General features: G+C 47.7%; 1 protein-coding gene and 1 non-coding gene across 3 annotated transcripts in view; both read right to left on the bottom strand.

Annotated features, from left to right (window-relative positions):
- The window catches only part of LOC105698115, a 45,937-nt gene extending 26,699 nt beyond the window's left edge, over positions 1-19,238 (bottom strand). Inside the window, exons 1-3 of one of the 2 annotated variants that reach the window (XM_012422082.1) lie at positions 18,264-19,238; positions 13,336-13,373; positions 6,916-6,973 (exon numbers count right to left, since the gene is read on the bottom strand). In XM_012422082.1, the coding sequence (XP_012277505.1) occupies positions 6,916-6,973; positions 13,336-13,371 (94 nt within the window). In that variant the 5' untranslated portion in view covers positions 13,372-13,373; positions 18,264-19,238. The remainder of the gene's footprint in view (positions 1-6,915; positions 6,974-13,335; positions 13,374-18,263) is intronic. The other variant, XM_012422092.1, reaches the window with a different exon arrangement.
- On the bottom strand, positions 124-316 carry LOC111674138. Its single transcript, XR_002762292.1, has one exon. It is a non-coding gene; the product is annotated as a U2 spliceosomal RNA (small nuclear RNA).
- Positions 19,239-19,525: the final 287 nt, after the last annotated feature.

The raw sequence follows: 19,525 nt of genomic DNA on the forward strand, positions 1-19,525 counted from the left end.
TTCCTCAAAGTACAATGCGCGTTAATATCCCTTGCGAGATGACAAAAAAATGAAATTTGTATTTTTTATTGAGGGGTTCCCCAGTCAATACCGCTTATCGCTGTTTATTTCTATGTTTGAATAAATAAAAAGCCGAACCTGGCGATAGTGCAATGCCAGGTCGACCGCGGCCGAAGCGGGGCAAGCCCCTAACCTCCAGCCATGGTTCAAAAATCAGTTCAATTTTCCGACCCCTACATGAGGGGTGTATCAGAAATTAAGCTGATAAGAACAGATACTACACATTTGATCTTAGCTCAATGAGCCGAGAAGCGATACCGACCCCCGCTCCCTGCGTGCTCTTAATGTCTAGCGAGTGACGGGTCGCTTGCGGGAGCGCTGCGACGCCTAGCGGCGAAACCCAACATTCACTGCGCGGCCCTCGTGCGCTGCAGACCGGTTCCCCCCTGACGGAACGATCACCTGGCCGACAATGCTATATGTAAGCAAAAACCACGTGCCCATACGCCAGATATGACAGTTATTAATTTAACGGCCAAAATCGGTAAGAATTGTTACTAAAAATCGACAAACAAGCGGAGGTGATTTTTAAGAATTATCAACAAAATTGGATGCTCGTCCCCGAGCGGAGCTTACTCGTAATACAATTACGCTTCTGTCCTGTACTTATTAAACGACTACACCTTTAAGTTATTTTTTTACAAAAATTTATTTATAGTAATTCTATCTCGTACCTTTCACGAGCTAGTCAATCCCGAGTTTGAATCCTCGAAGAACCATCCTTGGACCCTTCGCGTCGGTCTCGAGGAGCTCATCCCGGAACCACGACGGGGAAAGGGAAGGGAAGAAGACCCCACCGAATGTCATTGTACTTGACTGGCCAAGGCCAACTGCGAGCTCCTCGAGGGCCGACTTCGCGCGGTCTTCGGGGATCCATTACCCGGTTAATGGACACTGGTTACACGGTGTTCCGGCAAGTTGGTATGCGCCGCGAACTTCCAGGTCGCGCCTGAGTTACCGCAACGTTAAACTCGCGGATGGTGATTATGCGAGCTGCCGCGAGTCTCCATTACGCAATCGAGGCGTTCCTTCCCTTTTTTCGTACGGCTCTAATGCCCGGTTCCACCAACCCCGGTTAAATCATTGATTACCTAACCGTAGGTTAAATTTAACATCCAAGTTAATCGTGGGTTAAATTTAACATCCAAATTAATCGCGGGTTAAATTTAACATCCAACTTAATCGTGGGTTAAATTTAACATCGAAGTTAATCGTGGGTTAAGAATCTAAAGCCACGACGGCCACTTTCGTTAACAGTCTCAGAGAAGGGTGTACCCTTCCTCGCTTCATCGGACAAAGTTCAACAGGCTCCCGTGAATGATTTCACACCTATTGATCACCATGAAAGAAACACCGCTCTTTGGCACGGATAACGCGATGGGCTTCTGTACGGTATCACGAAAGTATTGGTTTCGAACCAGTTTTGTTTTACACCGCGTTGGAATCTCCGAAAAAAAAAAAAAGAGAATGCCATGTGCTCGGCAAAAAAAAATGTCTCGCCTTAAGGGCCATCGAGTAAAATCCTTTAATGTCTGCACACAATTGGAAGCAGCCAAAGGGCGATGTTTCATATTTTTTCCCTTCCCTTCGAAGGTTACCTTCGTTTCGCTAAGTCGGGGTGCAAGGACCTTCGCGCAATGTCCAGGGCAGAAGGGAATACGGCGTTCTCCGAGGCGTCGGCCATCTCGGCGTTCTCGTTCGGGTATTTCCTCTCTTCGGGGTTCAACAACACCGGGCTTCGAGTTCCGAGCACGAGAGGGATCCCGTTATCGGTTCGGCAGCCCGAAGCAAACGGGATCTCCGATGCCGATGTGCGAGCGGCTTACCGCCGTCCTTTTTATGCAACCCGAGTCCCTCTCTTCTTTTTCCCCCTTTCCCTCCCGATCGTTCGCCCTCCGTTGTTTCCTCCCCTGGATGGTCTCAGGACCTCCCATCTCCCCCGCGGATCATCGAAAATCCCAAATGAAGCGTAATATACATTATAATTGTCGACCCCTCTAATGAAGGAATTCCAGGCTCGCGGCGGCCATCTTGATATTTCCGTTGGAGCGGCCGGCTTGAGAGACGTCGCCGGTAATCGAAGCGGGCACATATCGATTGAAAATCGAGCTCAAGGAACGATCGCGATCCGCATCGCCGACACACGGCGACTCGATCTTCTCGGATGACACCTCGGTTTATCCGACTCGCGACAAAAGGAAGATTCTATCCTCAAGAGGGGGAGGGAACAAGAATGGAGGACGGCCGAGTGGACCGTGACGTCAGCCGGTGATCATCTAGCGAGATCGTTAACTGCGAGCTATCTTCCCCCGTGCTTCCTCATTTCCTGTTTACGAACCTAGTCGATTGAAAATCTCAAGGTATCGGCGAGGGGAAGACATCTTCATGATTTATATTTCTCCACGCGGTGTGTCGGAAACGAGAGACCAGATGAGCGAGGAAAAGAAGCTACGAATATCAAGGTGTTACGAAAGGATCATATCTATATCAAAACGTCAAAATGTTTAGAAAACTTTTCCTCAAACAGGGTGCATTTCTTTCGGTGAGATATTTTTTAAGAATGGAAAAAATTCCATTTTAAGGTGCACGAGGGTGATCGGTACTTTCCGCTGTACCGGCGCGCCCTTAGTCCGGCTCCAAAAGAATAAATCGCCTCTTCCGCCCACCGAGAAGGCGCGTCAAGATGACGTAGCGATCGGCTATCGTCGCGCCATCTATCGCGACGCTTGGCAGGTAATTTGTTCTTCTGGCATAGAAAATAGAGAAATAGAAGAGAGGCCGAGCTCGCTGGGATTGGTCGGCCCAAGGCGATCTCGACCAATCACCGCCAGGAAGCGCCGCGGTCGGCGTTAATGGATTTCGCCGCTGCTCGTGCGTGGACCAAATTGATTAGGGCGGACCGGGAGCCGGGGGTAATTAAAGGATTCGATTGCTGATCGATTGGTTCGACTTACCGCGGGAATCTACGCTGCGTTTAATTGGCGGCCTCGATTAACGGCAAGATTTACATCTTAACAAATTCGCACGACCGAAGGATCCAGCGATCGTGTTTTCAATTAGAGTTATTGGGGGGAGGCACGTGAGGACGCCATCTTGGAAATCGCAGGATGTGATTGGTCGTTTCCGTTAGAGACACCTTTACGCCCTTCGTGTCTGATCGATTTTTTTTTATTCTTTTTTTTTCCCTCGTGGAGTACCCCGAAGGATTGCCGATTATAAAAGGGAATAAAGCAATACGACGGGACGGATTGAGATAGATAGGACATTGCGTGTCCCTTTTCAATTAGACCCGCTGGAGACATCCGCGTAATTGGCGGATTGACGTCATGGTGGGTTTGCACTTCTTTCACCCGAGATCTCAAGAGAGAGATTAAGCGTCATCGATGGATCTGAATATACGGAGTGGGGAGAACGTATCGATTTTTACAACTCGAAGGCCGTCTTTAGATCTTGTACGAGTACGAAAGTTACCGACGCACATGAACACTTCGAGTCGGAACTGAAACATGGCGAGGAGAAGTTGCGACAGCGTTACTTTTCCGTTCTGCTTGAATTGCGGATATACCGTTCGCGTTATTACGTTCTACGGGAAATGTATCGCGAACAAAGGCGATGGCAAAAAAAAAAACAAAAAACATTTAATACAGAAATAACAATTAACCCTTACGTGTGAAATGTGACGTTAAAATACTAATTAATCATTGGAGGGTGATTCAATTCATACTGCGACTTTTTCAGGGATTCTCGGATTCTGGGGGAATTAATTACGCCTATAAATAGGATGTGTAAATGGGCGGCATCAGGTTGGAAGGAAAAATGTTACCGCTTATGGCGGACTGGTTGTTTCTACGCAAGAACCGCATTCGCATTTCAAGCACGAACCAGATGCACATGTAACGTTCTTTTTTTTTCTCTCTCTCTCTTTTCCACCCAAGAAATGGAACGGCTGAGTGAAGCAACGCGTTATCATCATTCCGCGGTTTACGCGAAACTCATTGTAGATCCAACGATCACCTAAAACGGTGATCGATGAAATTAGGAAATTCATTTGGGACCGATGGATCGCGTTCACGATTTGAATCTCTTCGGCGAATATTTAACATGCACCGCAATTTCCTTTATTTATAACATTTGTATCGGGTGGTGCCAACGCGCCGGCGCACACGTAGACCTAGAAAGGAAACCACGTGCGCGTAACCGGACTGTACAGTGGCCGACATTACGGGCTTCTCCGCGAAACGGTGAAAGTAAAAACCCCCTCGTTTTACGAGTAACAATTACACTAAGAGAAAGGTCCGTAATCCGCGTAACGGCAATCGAATAATTAATACTTCTCCAGTGTACCCTACATTTAGAGAACACCCGATCGTAAAGTCCTGATTACGTCTATTATCTCGATAATACCGCGAAATCGCTCCGAATAATCGAAACGAAGATATATCTATATATAAAAAAAAAAAATATGGGAAGATTTAATAATGCCGTAATTCGTCCGCAATGTTCTTCTTCGATCGATCCAGATCATTTAATCGATAAATCTAGGACGGGGATTGCATCGTTGATCGGTCATTGCAAGTGACGAATTGCCCAATAAAACGCGCGTTGGTTTGAATAGAAACCACCGAATTTGATCGGGCAGATTTCCAATACCTCGGCCTTCGGAAACGCGATTGCCCAATAATGCTTTGTCAAGTATTGCGAATGACCAATCAATGACGCGCGTAAGATGATTCAATGATTCGCGTTAACACCGCCCTAAGAAATACGCCATCTTTACGCCGCGTTGTACCCCAGGTACCGAATGTTAAATTCATTTATGATTAACAATTCTTATAAAAATCTCGATAAAGACGCGCAAGCAATGATCGCGGTTTCGAGGCTGCGTCGTGCGTGCACCACGCGCGTAAAAATGAACGCCACGCACGGCGTCTCCCTTGAACGGCGCCGAGAGTCGGCACGCGGGAAAATTTCAAATTTCATTCCCCCTAATGAACTTAATAACCCGCTCGCCGATTAATTAGGCACAGTGCACGCACGATCGAGAGAGCGGGCGTTCACACGTGAAAAACACTTTCCACGGAGCGTTTCTCCCGCCGAGAGCGACAGTTTATACGGCCGACGTCTTGCGGCGGTGGTGTCACGTGACTAACCTAAAAAGAGAGACCGCAAGAAGTCGCCAGTGACAGCGAGTTTCCACGTGTTTGTTTTTTGTTTTTTTTTTTTTTCTTACCCGCTCAGCACGCGACATCTTCATTTTTTCCATCCCTGAGAAAGTCAAGCTCACGTCCCGCTTTGCGTAAAATAACGAGACAAACCGCGCAAAATTGCAACAACGATTAGTGTTACTCGTGACGCAGAAGGCTCGGTGACGCATGAATATTTATATTATATTACGTGAACAAAGCTGTCGTGCCAAAAATATGAATTAATGATAATTCACGGTAAAAAAAGATCGGAGAGGCGGTTTTTATCGGCCTCCTCTCGCGCGGTCCTCTTGGAAATCGAAGGTGACGACATGTATTCGGTGAGATCACCTACTCGAAATTTTGCATTAACGAGATCCGGGAGAGAGGCCACTTTGGCGTAATAAAAAGCTGCCAATCATTGATTCGCATTAGTTGGAATCTAAAATGAGTCAGGCTTCGCCCACGTATAAAACTGCTAAGGCTACCTCGACTTTTTAGACACGCCGATTTCCAAGAAGGCGAAGAGTGGGCGCCCCATTTAAATTTCATACTCCGCGAGGAATGTGAATTTAAGAAAGATGATATCGCCGAACGGAAGTGACGAAATCCCGGGGAAAGGGCAAGGGCATAATGGCGGCGACGGAACGTGAACGATTAACATTCTTTCTGGTTAAAGTACCGGGAAAAGATCTATCCTTCTCGACGTCTCTCGCGCGAGACGGGCCGTAACGTGGATCCGGTGAAATTCCTCTCGCGAGACAATAAACGCACGCCGGGCCGAGCAGAAAGCGCAATATGGCGGCGACCACTTTCGATTCGATGGTGCTCCGCGGCCCGGCGACAAGAGGTATTCGCGTCTCTCTCGGCCCAACGGCGGCCGGCCTCGCTCCGTCTCCCTCGCGCCGCCTCCTCCCTCGCCTTCGGCGACTTCGCGCGCCTTTCCGATCTTTCTCCTTCTTTTCTCTCCCTACATGAGAATCTAGGCCGCACGACTGCGTTCACCTTCTGCCACGGCAATGTCTTTCGCGGAAGGTCATTGCGCGTCTGCGAATCCTCGTCAATCGGAAGTCCTCGAGTCCTTTATTCCGCCCTCGAGAGGATATCGAAGAAGACCGATCAATTTATATACGATTTAGACGCGATCAGGGGAGGATAGTGTTAATACCGAGACTGTACAATTTCAAATCGACGTATTACAATGTTCCTAATATGTTGCGATTTAACGAGGTCGATCTCATTGGGACGGTAAAAATTAAAATTTACAGTCCCGACTGCTTTTCAATATGGCGACCCTGGCATCCCCGATACGCCACGTTCACCTTCTACCTCGGCAATATCCTTCAAGGAAGGTCACCTCGCGTCTGCGAATCCTGCAGCCTCGTCAATCCTGGCCATTAACCCTTTAACCCATGCCCATAAAAGGAGCATCTTAATAAGCGAATACATCCTGTTAGATGTACAAGTTGAAATCTCCAGAATTAAGGTGCAAAAAGTCCTGAATATATATCTACTAAAAGGCTAATAGATTCAACGTTATCTCGGAAGTATCGTTCCTTTTGATCATCGTCCCGGGTAAACATTTATCCGCGAAATTGATACGTGCGGATGATTAGCGGGGAAATTACGGCCCATCGGCCGGCACGAATAATTAGAAAGCGTCGGTACTCACACGTCGGTAAAGAAGGTATCTGCGCCCCTCGTGCAGTGCCGTGCCTCGCCATTGTGATCTGAAACAATTGCAGGAAAATTCGTGTAAGAATGCAGCCGGAGATGGGGCGTTTCTACAGGGTTCATAATGTTCGCCGTGAAATCATTTTTGCAGTGATTTTTCTTAAAGTACCTACATGTGAGTGACTAAAACGTGGGCGAACGATCACGTGGAATCCTGAAGTCAAGAGTGCCGAACTCGCTTTTACACTTTCATAATTTTTTTTTTCTTACCAATTCATAGACCGTAGTCGAATGCGGAAACGCGAAGCCTATTTTTGCAAGTCTCGGAATAGTGATTTCTTTAAGGACTGTGACGTCATCGGATTCGATCAAGGCGCGTTCACATTTCTTATTCCGCTCGGCTCGAGCGAGCCGGTCACGACCACGTGGGCGTGTTCGCTATTGCAGCGACACGCGGGTATCGAAGGAACTGAATTCTCCCCTAGAACACTTTATACATACTAACTGACTCGTCCAGGATACAGCTAATCAGGGAGCTCATTGCTAGGTACCATTGTCAGCTACGTTCGTACAAATAAAAAGGAAAGGGGTGTATTTAAATAAAAAACGAAGGTAATGAATTTTCCCCTAGGACACTTTTTCCTCGTTAACTGGCTAACGAGATGACAACCTCTCGGTACCCAATTGCAAGGTACCACTGCTATCAATTAAGTCCCTCCAAATAAAACCAAGGTTTGTCCCTTTTTGCGACATGAAATTACTACTTTCAGCCCTCTTAAATGCATGTAATGTTTTTACACGTTAAGACTTGACAAGGACTTTATCGCTGGGCAAACGGAGGAAAACGACTTCTGGATAAGAAAAGTCGGGCACTTTCTTCCTACGTTTCTTGTTAGGATGAAATTCCGGTAATCGGCGGAGACAACTACTTAGCCCAGAAATTAACGAGATGAATTAACTAATAAACCTTAAATCGTGCGATTAAATCGTATAAGCGCATTTACACGGTTATCGATTAAAAATAAATGCTTCCCGACAGAAGATTGCCCGGGAATTACAGAAACACGAGATATCTCCCCCTTAAAGTCGATCGAACCCGTACGTGACGGCGATCTAATCGAACCTCGTCGTTCGTGCCTCACTCGCCTCTCCGTTTAAGACATCCATCCTCCTCCATTAAAGCCCAATTAAAAATGCAGCAACGAATAAAAAATTAAAGTGATTTTTTTCACATCCCACAAAGCTCACTCGGTGAATACATAAAATCCTTCCACTTAGAGGAAGAAGATAAAATAATCATAAGGTCTATGAGAAGCGACAATAATAAGAGACAGCCAGGCCGAGGGCAGGGAATAGATCGTTCGTTATCCGGCAATTAATTAAATTAATAATCGACGGGACGAGCAATGTCGGTTTCGATCAGCGCCACGACCGCGTCGATTCCGTCATTTGTCATTCGAGATTCGCGGCCAATGCGACGTCACCGTTCGCCATTTAATTGCAAATTGGTCCGCGGCGAGTGATCGCGAAATTATCGGGATGGACGCGATCAGGGGCCGATTGAGACGTGATTGGGTTGGTATTACACGATCGCGGATCTGTCTCTCTAACGGCGTGGGTTGGCAGCCTTGGACGGCCGCCTTTTGCCGCACTTCATCCGCATGCGTAATCTCCCAACCGCACTGTGCACTTCCCCCTCCCCCCGACTAAACTGACCCAACTACTCTTATGCAATGTTATTTTTCCCCGTGAGTAATAACGCCGCCGGTAGATTCCTAAAAGGTAAAACCGATCGCTCGATCGATCGTTTCGGATCGAAGTTTATCGCGTGACGTTCGACATATAATTCTGACCAGCTGTGAATATTCGGTGTAAAATTTCTGCCTTTCATTTTTGCCGGAGATATTCATAGTATACATGCATATATTCGAGAATTATGTAAAATCCAAGTGAAACCGAGTCGCCGTTTCGCGCTCTCCCGGTGAATTTCCCTAGGGAATTTATTAGGGGGATCTAAGTGTCGGCAACTTGTCTCCGGAAATTCCGCGTCGAGGTAGTCAGATCGTCGAGCGGTCGATTCGTTCGATAACTAGTTTCCGGTTCTACCGGGGCGGCAAATGCGCGTGAACGCGTGCCGAGTGGTGCGCAGCCGCTGGAACCGCGGACGGGCGCATGCGCGCGAGATCACCGCCAAGCGCTCCGAAGGTGGCTGCAGATCCCGCCGATATATACATGTATATATATATATATATAAAGAGTACAAAGTAAAAGTGGGCGTGGCCACGACTTCGCCGACGGTTTTGTCATCTCCCTAGGTGGCGCGCGCCGCGCTTCGAAAGCGAAGTGACTTACGAGTTACGAATTAAAAGAAATTATTATACTAATTGTTTAGCCACTCTCCCGATAAGAAAAACGAAGTGGGGAACGACGAGGGATTATCATTGTCAGTCCCGATAAAAATATTCGCCAAGAGGAGGCGTTTATCTATTTGGGAATCCTGCCCGAGTATCTTCGTGTTTGCATACTCATCGGCGCGAGGCGGTTAAGCAATATTTCGGCGAGAGAAGGAATCAGCTGATCCGAGGGCCGGTTTTAAGAGAAACTTCTTGCAACGATAGGAAATACCCGCTAAAAAGTCGATCTCTACAAACAGAAGAAAAAAAAAAGGGAAAAGCTCCTCGACGTTACGCTAACCGAATGGCAACAATTGTCAAGAATCGACGAAGGCAATAATTGTTACAAAATAAATCTTTAAAAACGCGTTCCCCGAGCACGGATGTGAATTACTAGAAAACTCGTATTTATCATCCGTTAATTAATATTAGTATCGAGTATCGAATTATGATCGCGAGGGAAGAAATCCACAATTCAACGGCCCGTTTTAAGAGAAACCTCATATTATCGTATGAATCGATAAAACGACGGCGCGATTAATCACCGCAAAAATGGATTTTAGAAAGCAGTCCCGCCGCATGCTAATTAGACTGCGAATGGCTCTCTTCCCACAAAGTGCGATAAATGTGTATCACAAAAAATGACCCTGAACTTCTCAGCCATTCCGAAGACCATCTTTAGACTTTCACCTGGTATGACTTTTGACGGTGTTTCCAGAGTATTTTGCAATTAATAATTGAAAGGAAATAATTCGACAGTTCGATCGAATACTTGCGGGATTTTTTCCAGTTGGTCGCAAAAGGGCAGAAGTCGACATTTCGCGCTAGGATTCGAGTGCTGCCGATAATTATTAATCGGCCGTTTAAATATATTCCATCGAAGGTGTAATTTCAATTGATTTGGAAATCTCATTAAACATTTTCCGCGGCTCGGTAATAGTTCGCGTGAGTCGGTGAAGCAATATGACGGCGAGAGAAGGAGCGAAGGCTGGACCGACACGCAACTTCAATGACTATCACGCAAAAGGAATTAAACCTTCGCAAAAGGGATCTCAAGAATGGCTTCTAAATGCCCGCAATCCCTATCATTAGCCCCGGTCCGATAAAAACGTCCCCCTAAAGTGATTAACACTCATGGGAGTACGTACACGCCCTCGCAAAATAATACGTGCAAGTAGCCGAGAAAACATGGCGATAAGGAATCCGCGTTAAAAGAGAACGGCGAGGGGTCATTAACTCAGGAAATCGTCGACATTAACGCCTGAAAATCAGTGGAGATCAGTGGAAACCGTTGGAAATCATCGACGCGTTCTCGCAATTTTCAGATCGACCGTCCCTTGTTACCGAACCACATTGTTCTTCGCCATAATACGAAATCAATGGCAATCGGTCATCAAAGAAGGAAATTGTTCCCACTGATGTCCGAGTGAATAGCCCCTCGGAATAATGACGAGGAGCGACAATGAGAAAATGCCCCGATATCGAATCCTCGCGATTAATCAGGTTAACTCTCGTCCGCGATGTAAACGCGCGTTTTCTCGGTTAATTTGCGATTTTTGCAGATTTTTACGTATCCACATTCGGCAGCCCCGGCGGCGCAACAAAATGGCGGCAAGGACAGAAATCGACGGATTCGAAAGTGACTCCTCGAGACGCCCGGAGGAATTATTCTGCACAAACTGGGACACCTCGAGGACAACGGCAACCAGTCGTTTAACAAGAACCCCGACTTTCGTACCGAAAGCGATTAATGGTAAATGAAGTCCGTGGGAATTTCTCCCCCGTGGTGGACGGGCAATTTGAAAAGAGACCTTCCAAAGCGCGTAAAAGAATTAATCATCCCGAGGGAGACTTCGTTATAACTCGGAGTGCAAGTAATAACAATTATTAGTCATGGTTCCGCAAAAGCTTGCTCCGAGAAATGATCTCAGTCTCCTCGGATAATCCCTCGAGACATTTTTACGTGGAGGATCCAAGATGGCGGCAAAGAGACGCAGGCCTGAAATGCCGACACGCAGCCCGAGATCCCGACCGCACACGAAACGGAAAGACGTCAAGGAAGAGAAGTTAACCTATCCGAAGAAGGGCCAGCAAAAACAAAGGGCTACTGAATGCAACGGCGATTCTTATTATTACACGACATAGAATGAAGGCACGCACCTAGAGAGGTCTCAATTACCGCGAGAATACCTGAGGGTGTGTTTACACGCATGTTTATTGCCACCAATCGACGATGCAACAGATGATCTCGAGAAGAGTAATCAACGGATCGGCACGCAACTCGAGTAATCCCCGTAAATTATATGTAGAAATAAACCGGCAGGACAATGATAAAAGTATGCCTCAATACGTAGCCACGGGTTATTGCGGGTATATAGTTAAAATATGGATGAAAAGTGAATTATTCATCGAGACAAAATGGCGACGTAAAGGAGGATATCGGTTGCGAGGGTCGAGGTTGATTTTTCAAAGGGAACCCGATAAATCGACAACGCAACGTGACGATCCGTTAATGGACAAGGTAGTTATTAATCGCCGGCTCTTCGTTAACTGGAAATTGGACAAAAACCAGCTCGGAGAAGTCGTTTTATGCCTCATCATTAAGCCAGAAAACCTAATGCTGTTAAATCCACCGGCGCGAGTCGGCGAGGCAATATGGCGGCGAGAACGATCAGCTGATCGATCCTCGGTTACGAGGATTTTTTTCATTTTCTTTCGTTTAAATCGGTAGAATGAATTATACCCCGGAAGACTTGACGATATATTTATGTATGGTAATTACTATTCGGCCCTGCGTTAATGAGAGTCAAGGAAAAACCGGCTGTAGGTAGTTTCGAGGCTCGTTAGAACGAAAGACACGTCTAATGCTTTTAAATCCTCCGCGGGACCAATGAGGCAATATAGCGGCGATAAGAAGAACAGCTGATCGACACGCAGCTGCGATAGCCAAGTGTCACGCAAGTAGACGATGAAACGATGTAAAAATAGATAGTTCGGAGAGAGAAAAAAAGTACCTCAAAACTTGCGCTATCAGTGCAAATGATAGTGATCACCTCGAAGAGGTTAATAGGGAGGAGAAAAAAAAAAAAGTCGCATCGTAAGTGGCGCTTGTTAACCGCGATCCTGGCTTCTCCTGGTGGCCCGGGACGACATAACCTCTCTTTCGCCACGTGGTGGGTGACTCATTTTTTTTTGTCTTTGCTTTCCTATGTTTCTTCCTTTTTTTTATTTTTTTTTCGAAAGTCGCCGAGCAACTCCACCTCGGACCGCCAACCGAGAACGGAATGGACGAGTCGACATTCGCCGCGTAACCTCACTTACGGCACGCGACATAACCTCACTTACGGCACGCGACGCGACTCGAATCCCGAACAATGCGGCCTAACGTTTAATGAAGTCTTCATTTCGACCATTTCTGTCATGAAGGGACGGTCTATACATTTAGATCAAGATTTACGAGACCATATAAAACCCCGAGTAAGCTCGAAGGTAACGCCGAAGCGTTGCCATAACTACCCTCGTGACGTCACATGGCAACGCGTCCTCCATTTTGGTATCCCTCTTGCGCGTCCTCGTTAATCAACGATCCCGAATAAATGGAAAAAAAAAAAAAATCCCATCCGTCACGATTCAGCGTTCTCCAGTAAAATTGTGCGACGAGTGAAAAACGGAGAAGTTTCATTGCGTTTCACTTTCAACGTGAATATCTCGTTTTTGATCCGAGCGAGTTCTCTTTCGCGAGGACGCGTGAAAGGGGCTCCCAAGATGGCCGAAAATTTCGGGCGGGCTTGTAAGCGGAATTTAATAACAGAGAGTCGCGGGAGAATGACGGCCGTTTACCGGGTTTAAAGGCGAGGGGGGGCTCCTTTTTACGAGCAGAAGAAACAACGCCCGTCCATTTCTCCGACCGCAAGGCCGGTAAACGGCGGCGGAGGTCGCTCGTCGAGGTCGGGGGTGGCTCGGCGGCGCCACCGCGAGACCGGCATAGATTACAAAATTGACACAGAGGATTCTCGTTTACTCACCAGAAGAATCACGAGCGCAGCTGCCCGCCAGTCCATGGCTAAAATAAAAGAGAAAGTCTCATTAATAACTGAGTCGAACCTCTTCGACATACAATCCGCCTCGAAAACGCGGCAAGAGATTACGCCGTCGGATTTAAATATCCGCACCGTAGAGATAAAGAGTGTCGTCCATTTTCATAAGATTCGTATCGACGGCGTAACGAGATATTCCCGAGATTCTAGAATCCCGCCGTCCGATTCGCCGCCCCACGCCGGGCGGGAAATTCAAAGGAGCGCTCCCACGACATTCCTAAGTAAAACAATGAGATTTTCATCCGCATATCGGGACGGAGGATCTTTCCGCGCGTCACGGAGAGCCACCGGGTGAGAGCTCGAGTCACGCGTCGTAGTTTCGCGCAATCGGCGGGAAATTCAAAGTTACGAAATTAGAAGTACGCCGCGAGGTACCCCGAGGCTAACGGGGGCGCTTTTTGAGTGTTTCTTTGGAAACAAGGAGAATCCGTACACCCGTGAAATAGCATAAAGAGACATAAAGCGGCAATTTCAAAAGGGCTTAGAAACGGCTTTCGCGTGCACGCACATTTCGCAGCCTCTCCCGCGAGAGGTGTATATCTCTCCGGATCGGTGATGGGGGGGAGGAGGGCTTAATCTCCGCTTCCGGCGCGCCGATATGTTTTCAAGTGGGATAGTAAAGCGACGAGAAAGTAATGCGTCTCTCCCTCTCCCTCTTTCCCGAGAAAGAGACGGAGCCGAAGAAACACGTTCACTTTTTCGAAGACCGGGCCGACCTTGGCGCCACCGGTGGTGGACCGATCGCGACGCGCGGCCCAGCCTCTTTCGCTTTTCAATATTTCGCGCCCGAGTTGGTCGACAAATCTCGAGTCGCTTCAGGAGAAATTTCGTGTTGCTCCAAGAAAAATTTCGTGTTGCTCCAAGAAAAATTTCGTGCCGCTCCAGGAAAAATTGCGCGACGCTCCTAAAACGATGCACGGATCTCTCGGTTCGTATTTACCGACAATTTATAAAACAATCGGCAAACACTTCCGCGTGCAGGAATAGACGTCCACGGTGACGAGGATGATTTATTTGACATTACAGCCGCACATCTTCTAAGAATAATAATGGACGTCTCGGAAGATGATTTCACGGTGAGATCATCATTCTCGGACTTGTCACCCTAACGATTCTTTTTATTTCATTTTTTCTTACATGAAATATATCGATAAAAAAATTTCTCGTAAGAGGCAGTAGTAAGCGATTCCATCTTAGAGTTCTCTACTTCATCTATTTCAAAGTGTTGCCCCCCTGGAGATGAGATACGGTTTTCGTTCTCCAGGAATTAGTAAGCTTAGCATCATAAATTCGAGCGAAGGAATAAACATCTCCAGGAAGGCCATCTTCCAATGAGATCATCACCTGGACGGATCATGGCCGAAGAAAAAGGCGGACAGAACCTCGACCAGTTTCCATTAACCTACACTTTTCTTATTAACATGGAATATGCATTTTCTAGCCCACACTTATCCGACAAGGGCCGCGCTAATTAATTGTAAATCGGTAAAAAAAAATCCATGAACTTAGTAAATTGGATGTTAAGTAAATCTCGAGCTAGATTAGGATTTTTTTTCAGGCCCCGAAATGAGTGGAAGAGGGTCCCATGTTAAGAAAGTCCTAAAAATCTGGTTCTCTGGCAATGGAACTGGTTTCGTCGGCTCCAACAATGCTTTGTACGTGTCAAGAAGGACCAACATTCCGAGAGAAGGGGCAAAATATTTTCATCTTTTATTTTTTTTTTCTTTTGGAGTCGCTCGTGTCCTGAATAGGCCAACAAAACATCTCCAAGCTTGAACTCCTTTGACAATAAAATCACGTAGCGGGATGATTGCAAGTGTTCGCAGAGATGCTATTATAATTACAATGCGTCTCTGAATAATGTATCGAGGTTCAACAACTCCAAGGTGTGCGATTCCTGATCGGTTGATAATGGATCGACTATCAATGCGAATCGATCACCACCAGCTGACGGTGGAATTAATTTCCGACTAATTCGCAAGTTTAATCGCCGGCCGTGCATTCGTGATTTCTCTCTTTGTCATCATATTCTGCCCAAAACGCGTTCCCATAATTATGGAACAATGACGGGACCCTAGGGGTCTTTTTCGGTAACGGAAACAGGTGTTCCACCAGGTACGTCTCACATGAGGGCGCGATATGTCCGAAATAAGTTCCACGACGCGTGAAATGAATTCAAGGTCCCCCTTCGAAGTGAATAAGCTAGGCTTTTATTTTGTAAAACAGACATTGAAGCGGCTTGAAAGATCGGAAGGTGTCGATAATTAAATATAACATTATCTTATAACATTTGCGCCGCCGAAACCGAAGGAAGGACTTCGTTCGCGTGTCGTCTCGTGTTTCCTTTTTTTTTTCTCATCTGCACTCATTTCCCAAGGAATTCTTCTCGCAACCCGCGATTGGTGAAAAGAAAAGCGTTCCAGCGGGTAACGTAACGCGAAAGTACATAACCTCGTTACAGGAGGTACCTCCAATGCTCGTACTGGAAAGTGTCCGGCATTGAAATCACTTCTCCCGAGCGCAGAAGGCGAGATCGATTTCTCGGAAAGCGCTTAAGACAATCCAATAAATTATCCAACAATGATATTACGAATAACGAGTGAAAATAAAATCCGCAAAATCGTCGGGACATTTTCCGTCGATTTTTAAACGCCTACCCAGAGGGGGAAATTAATCAAAGGGAATTTAATTCCATACAAAATTAAGATTTATTAATATTTCCAGGATGGTTTCAAGATAACCTCCACGTGTTTTTCCTTTTCGCTCCGAACTCGGATTTACCCGTAAAACTGTGGAGAAATAATTTGGAGCGGTTGCGCGGGTTGGAAAAAAATCCGCCATAAATCGCAATTTCAGGTACTTGGCAGTCCAGGAGAACAGAAAAGAGAGAGAAAGAGTGCTCACTCCGTAAATCGTGCGTAACCTCCTCATAAGGAGAGTCTTTACTTTCGTACGTCGAGAAAGTGTCCGTCATTAAAAAACTCGCTCTTACTCGGCATCTCCGAGGATCGATCTACGAGACATATGACGTGACGCGAGATGACGCATTCCGGCCTCTCATAAGATCGGACTAAAATCCCGAAAATCATTTACTCCCCGAAATTCGTGACGTCACGCGCGCTACGAAATCTCCAAGTAACAAATATGATTGTATGCAAATCCATCGTTTCATTTCGAAAAGGTGGCCCATTCCCGCCGATTGCATCACGGCGTCTTACATCAGACGTCCGCCATTACGACGGAACTGATTCATCGAGTTGTGAACCATAAAGTTGCCTTTAAAAGAGTGTAATCACGCATTAACGAATCTCTCCCTCGCCCCTTCAGTCCCTCTGCATTCAGATTTGAGATTTATTATCCCGAGGCCAGTCTACGGTCGTCCAAAGTCACCAGGTGGAGTCGCGAAACGCGTTCGTACCCCTTCGTGTCCTCTGCACTTCGTAGCCTCATTAACTCGTAAGAACGATCCCTTGATTAACGAAACCGCAAACGTTCGAAAGTCAAACTCCGAGTTGGCCAAGCACGTCGTTTCCGATCCGGCGCATCAGGGCATCTCGCGTCAGTAATCCGGCATTATCGTAGATAACCGATTAACGAAACCGTCCGTTATAAAGGTGGCGTTAAAAGCGTCGTCACGATTACGAGATAATCCCTCCATCCCCGTCTCTCTTAGCACATCCCATTCCGAGTTTGATTAACCCCAGGGCGAGCCAGAGAGGCTCATGCGGGAACTTTTTCACCTGGACAATCTCGCCTCGACTTCGTACGCAATCGCGGTACCTGACGCGCCGCAAACCGATCCAAGGTCACGCTCGCGACTGGATGCAAATCCGAGATCGGTCTTCGAGAAAGCGGCCTTCCTCCCGAGGCAATCCTCTCCGGAGCGGCCGCCCTTACCAGCGAGATATCCGATCCGTAAAAGCGCTCCTTAAAAGCCGAGTTAAACGAGTCCGCGCGATCTCGAAGCCTTCCCTCCCTCCCCCGCTACGTCACCATATCCTCCGATCGGGATTTCGTAAACCCAGAGCCCAGACAGAGCCGTGCAAACCCGCGAGGTGACACTCCCGGACATCCTTGGCGCCGGACATATTTGGCGAAGATCCGCCCACGCGCGCCGCTACCGCGCACGCGCCCCCACGTCGCGGCAAATGGAACCTTGGGCCCGTTCTCGTTGCATAACGCCGTTATTAAGCCCATGCCCATCGGTTTCGCTCGCATCACCAACGTCTAGCCGTGTGTCAACGAGCCGTTACGTCCCACGTGGGTCCTTTAAACTACATGTAATCAGCCCTATCTCTTTTTCTTTCCCCGTCAGTCTTCGACTATTTCGACATAGGCCGTGAATCGACCCCGCTTTTCCATTCACGCGACGCTAAGGAGATGCAGCCTTCGGCTGTGTAAACACGGAGGATGCGTCGCGGCTCATCTTTGAAATCGACGTGGAAAGTCACGTGACTTAGGGACCGGAATAATTTAATCGCCTTAGGTGAGACCGATTGGTCATAAATTGACTTAACTCGCTTTAACAATTAGGGAAGAGAACCTGATGTGTATATTATTCGGGCAATTTTCTAAGATGTATGGACACACCCGGTAAATCAGGACTCCATTTCGAAATCGACTTTCAATGTCGGTTACGTGTATAAGCGATTAAAAGGGGGGAAAGATTTGGAAATAAATTATGAGAAGTATCGAAAAAGTCTTCTTTTCAACTTTCACTTCCAGCGGTTCCAGGCAAAACGGTTGACAGAATATTTCGACAGTATCGTTAAATTTCAGAAATGAGATATTTCCAAAAATTTCATCCTTTTAACGACTCTGTTCAAGATGGCGCCGGTGGTCCAGTTGACACTCACCTGAAGCTCGCTCTTTCCCGAAGGCCGTAAAAAGATGGCTCCGAGCTGATCCAACGTGAAGAAATCCCACTTCACTTGTCGGTGTTCACTCCTCAAGCTGGCCAGATGAATTGGTTGCACGGATTAGCGGACGCAACAGGTAGAGGGAGGAAATAATCCCCTCGAACCAAGGGAAGCAACAAGTGGCTTCTCCCCGCGTGAGCAATCTCACCCTCCGTACTTCAGCGACGATAACCACCGTATTGTAATCGCGGGTCCGAATACCGGCACTCGTAAACCGCCGCTCCAACGGAAAGCGGCCGTTAATTCGCCGATCTACCGGCATGCGGTAAATGGCGGCGCGCGCGTCGAAACCCGCCCGCGAAAATCTCCTTGGCCGCGACGCACCCCGCGGTCCTCTGGGTCCGTGACGTCATCCCGCGAATTTTCTTTACAAAATGGCGGCCCTTCCCCCGCGTCTCGAAATTTCGATGAGATTCCCTCGAGTTAGATTAAAATACCACCGCTAATCCTGCCCAACGACATCTCGCGACCCTGAGCCCTCCTCGGCGTTTAAATCCACCCTTGCCTGGAATTCCTCCGTCTTCTCTAACCTCGATTGAAATTTTCTACGCGTCCAATTATTGAAATTCGACTTTACACAGGTTCCTTGTAGAATGCCTCCGGTCAATCTTCCGTCAACACTGGCCCTCTGTCGCGTTCGCGATTTCTCGAAATAATTGTCGTTTCGGTCGCATCGTACGGAGGAGTTCGGTTTCTCGACATTCCTAGTCGGCCGCGGCGTGGGCACGTCCGTCAAGGTTCGGCGACTCCGAGGGTGCCGCGTCTAGACCGGAGCGCGGCATCGCGGATCCCGGTCGCGATTTCCGTTGCGATTCCGTCGCTGCGGCCCGGCACTACACACTACACCTGTCCGGGTCGTTGAATCGTCCGAGCGGCCGATTCGACGCGGGCTTCCGTTGCGATCGACGCGGTTCGGCGCGAGACTCGAGACTGAACTCGGCGGGTCCTCGCCGGCTCTCAGGAGCGCGAGAATCCGCGAGGGAGCGCGCGAGAGAGAGGGGAAGAGGGCCCCGGCTGCGAGTAAGAGAGAGAGGGAGGACGCGCGGCGAAGGGAGCTTGGCGAGGAGTGGGGATAAGAGACAGCGGCCCGAGGGGTGGGATGGAAAGAAGGATGAAAAAGGACAGACAAGATGGCGGGGGCAGGCGATGCGCTGAGACAAACGCAAGGAACAGGAGGGAGGAGACGGGTAGAAAGGGTC

This window comes from Orussus abietinus, unplaced genomic scaffold (assembly GCF_000612105.2).
Source record: "Orussus abietinus isolate OABI.00-Male unplaced genomic scaffold, Oabi_2.0 scaffold13, whole genome shotgun sequence".
Classification (NCBI taxonomy): domain Eukaryota; kingdom Metazoa; phylum Arthropoda; class Insecta; order Hymenoptera; family Orussidae; genus Orussus; species Orussus abietinus.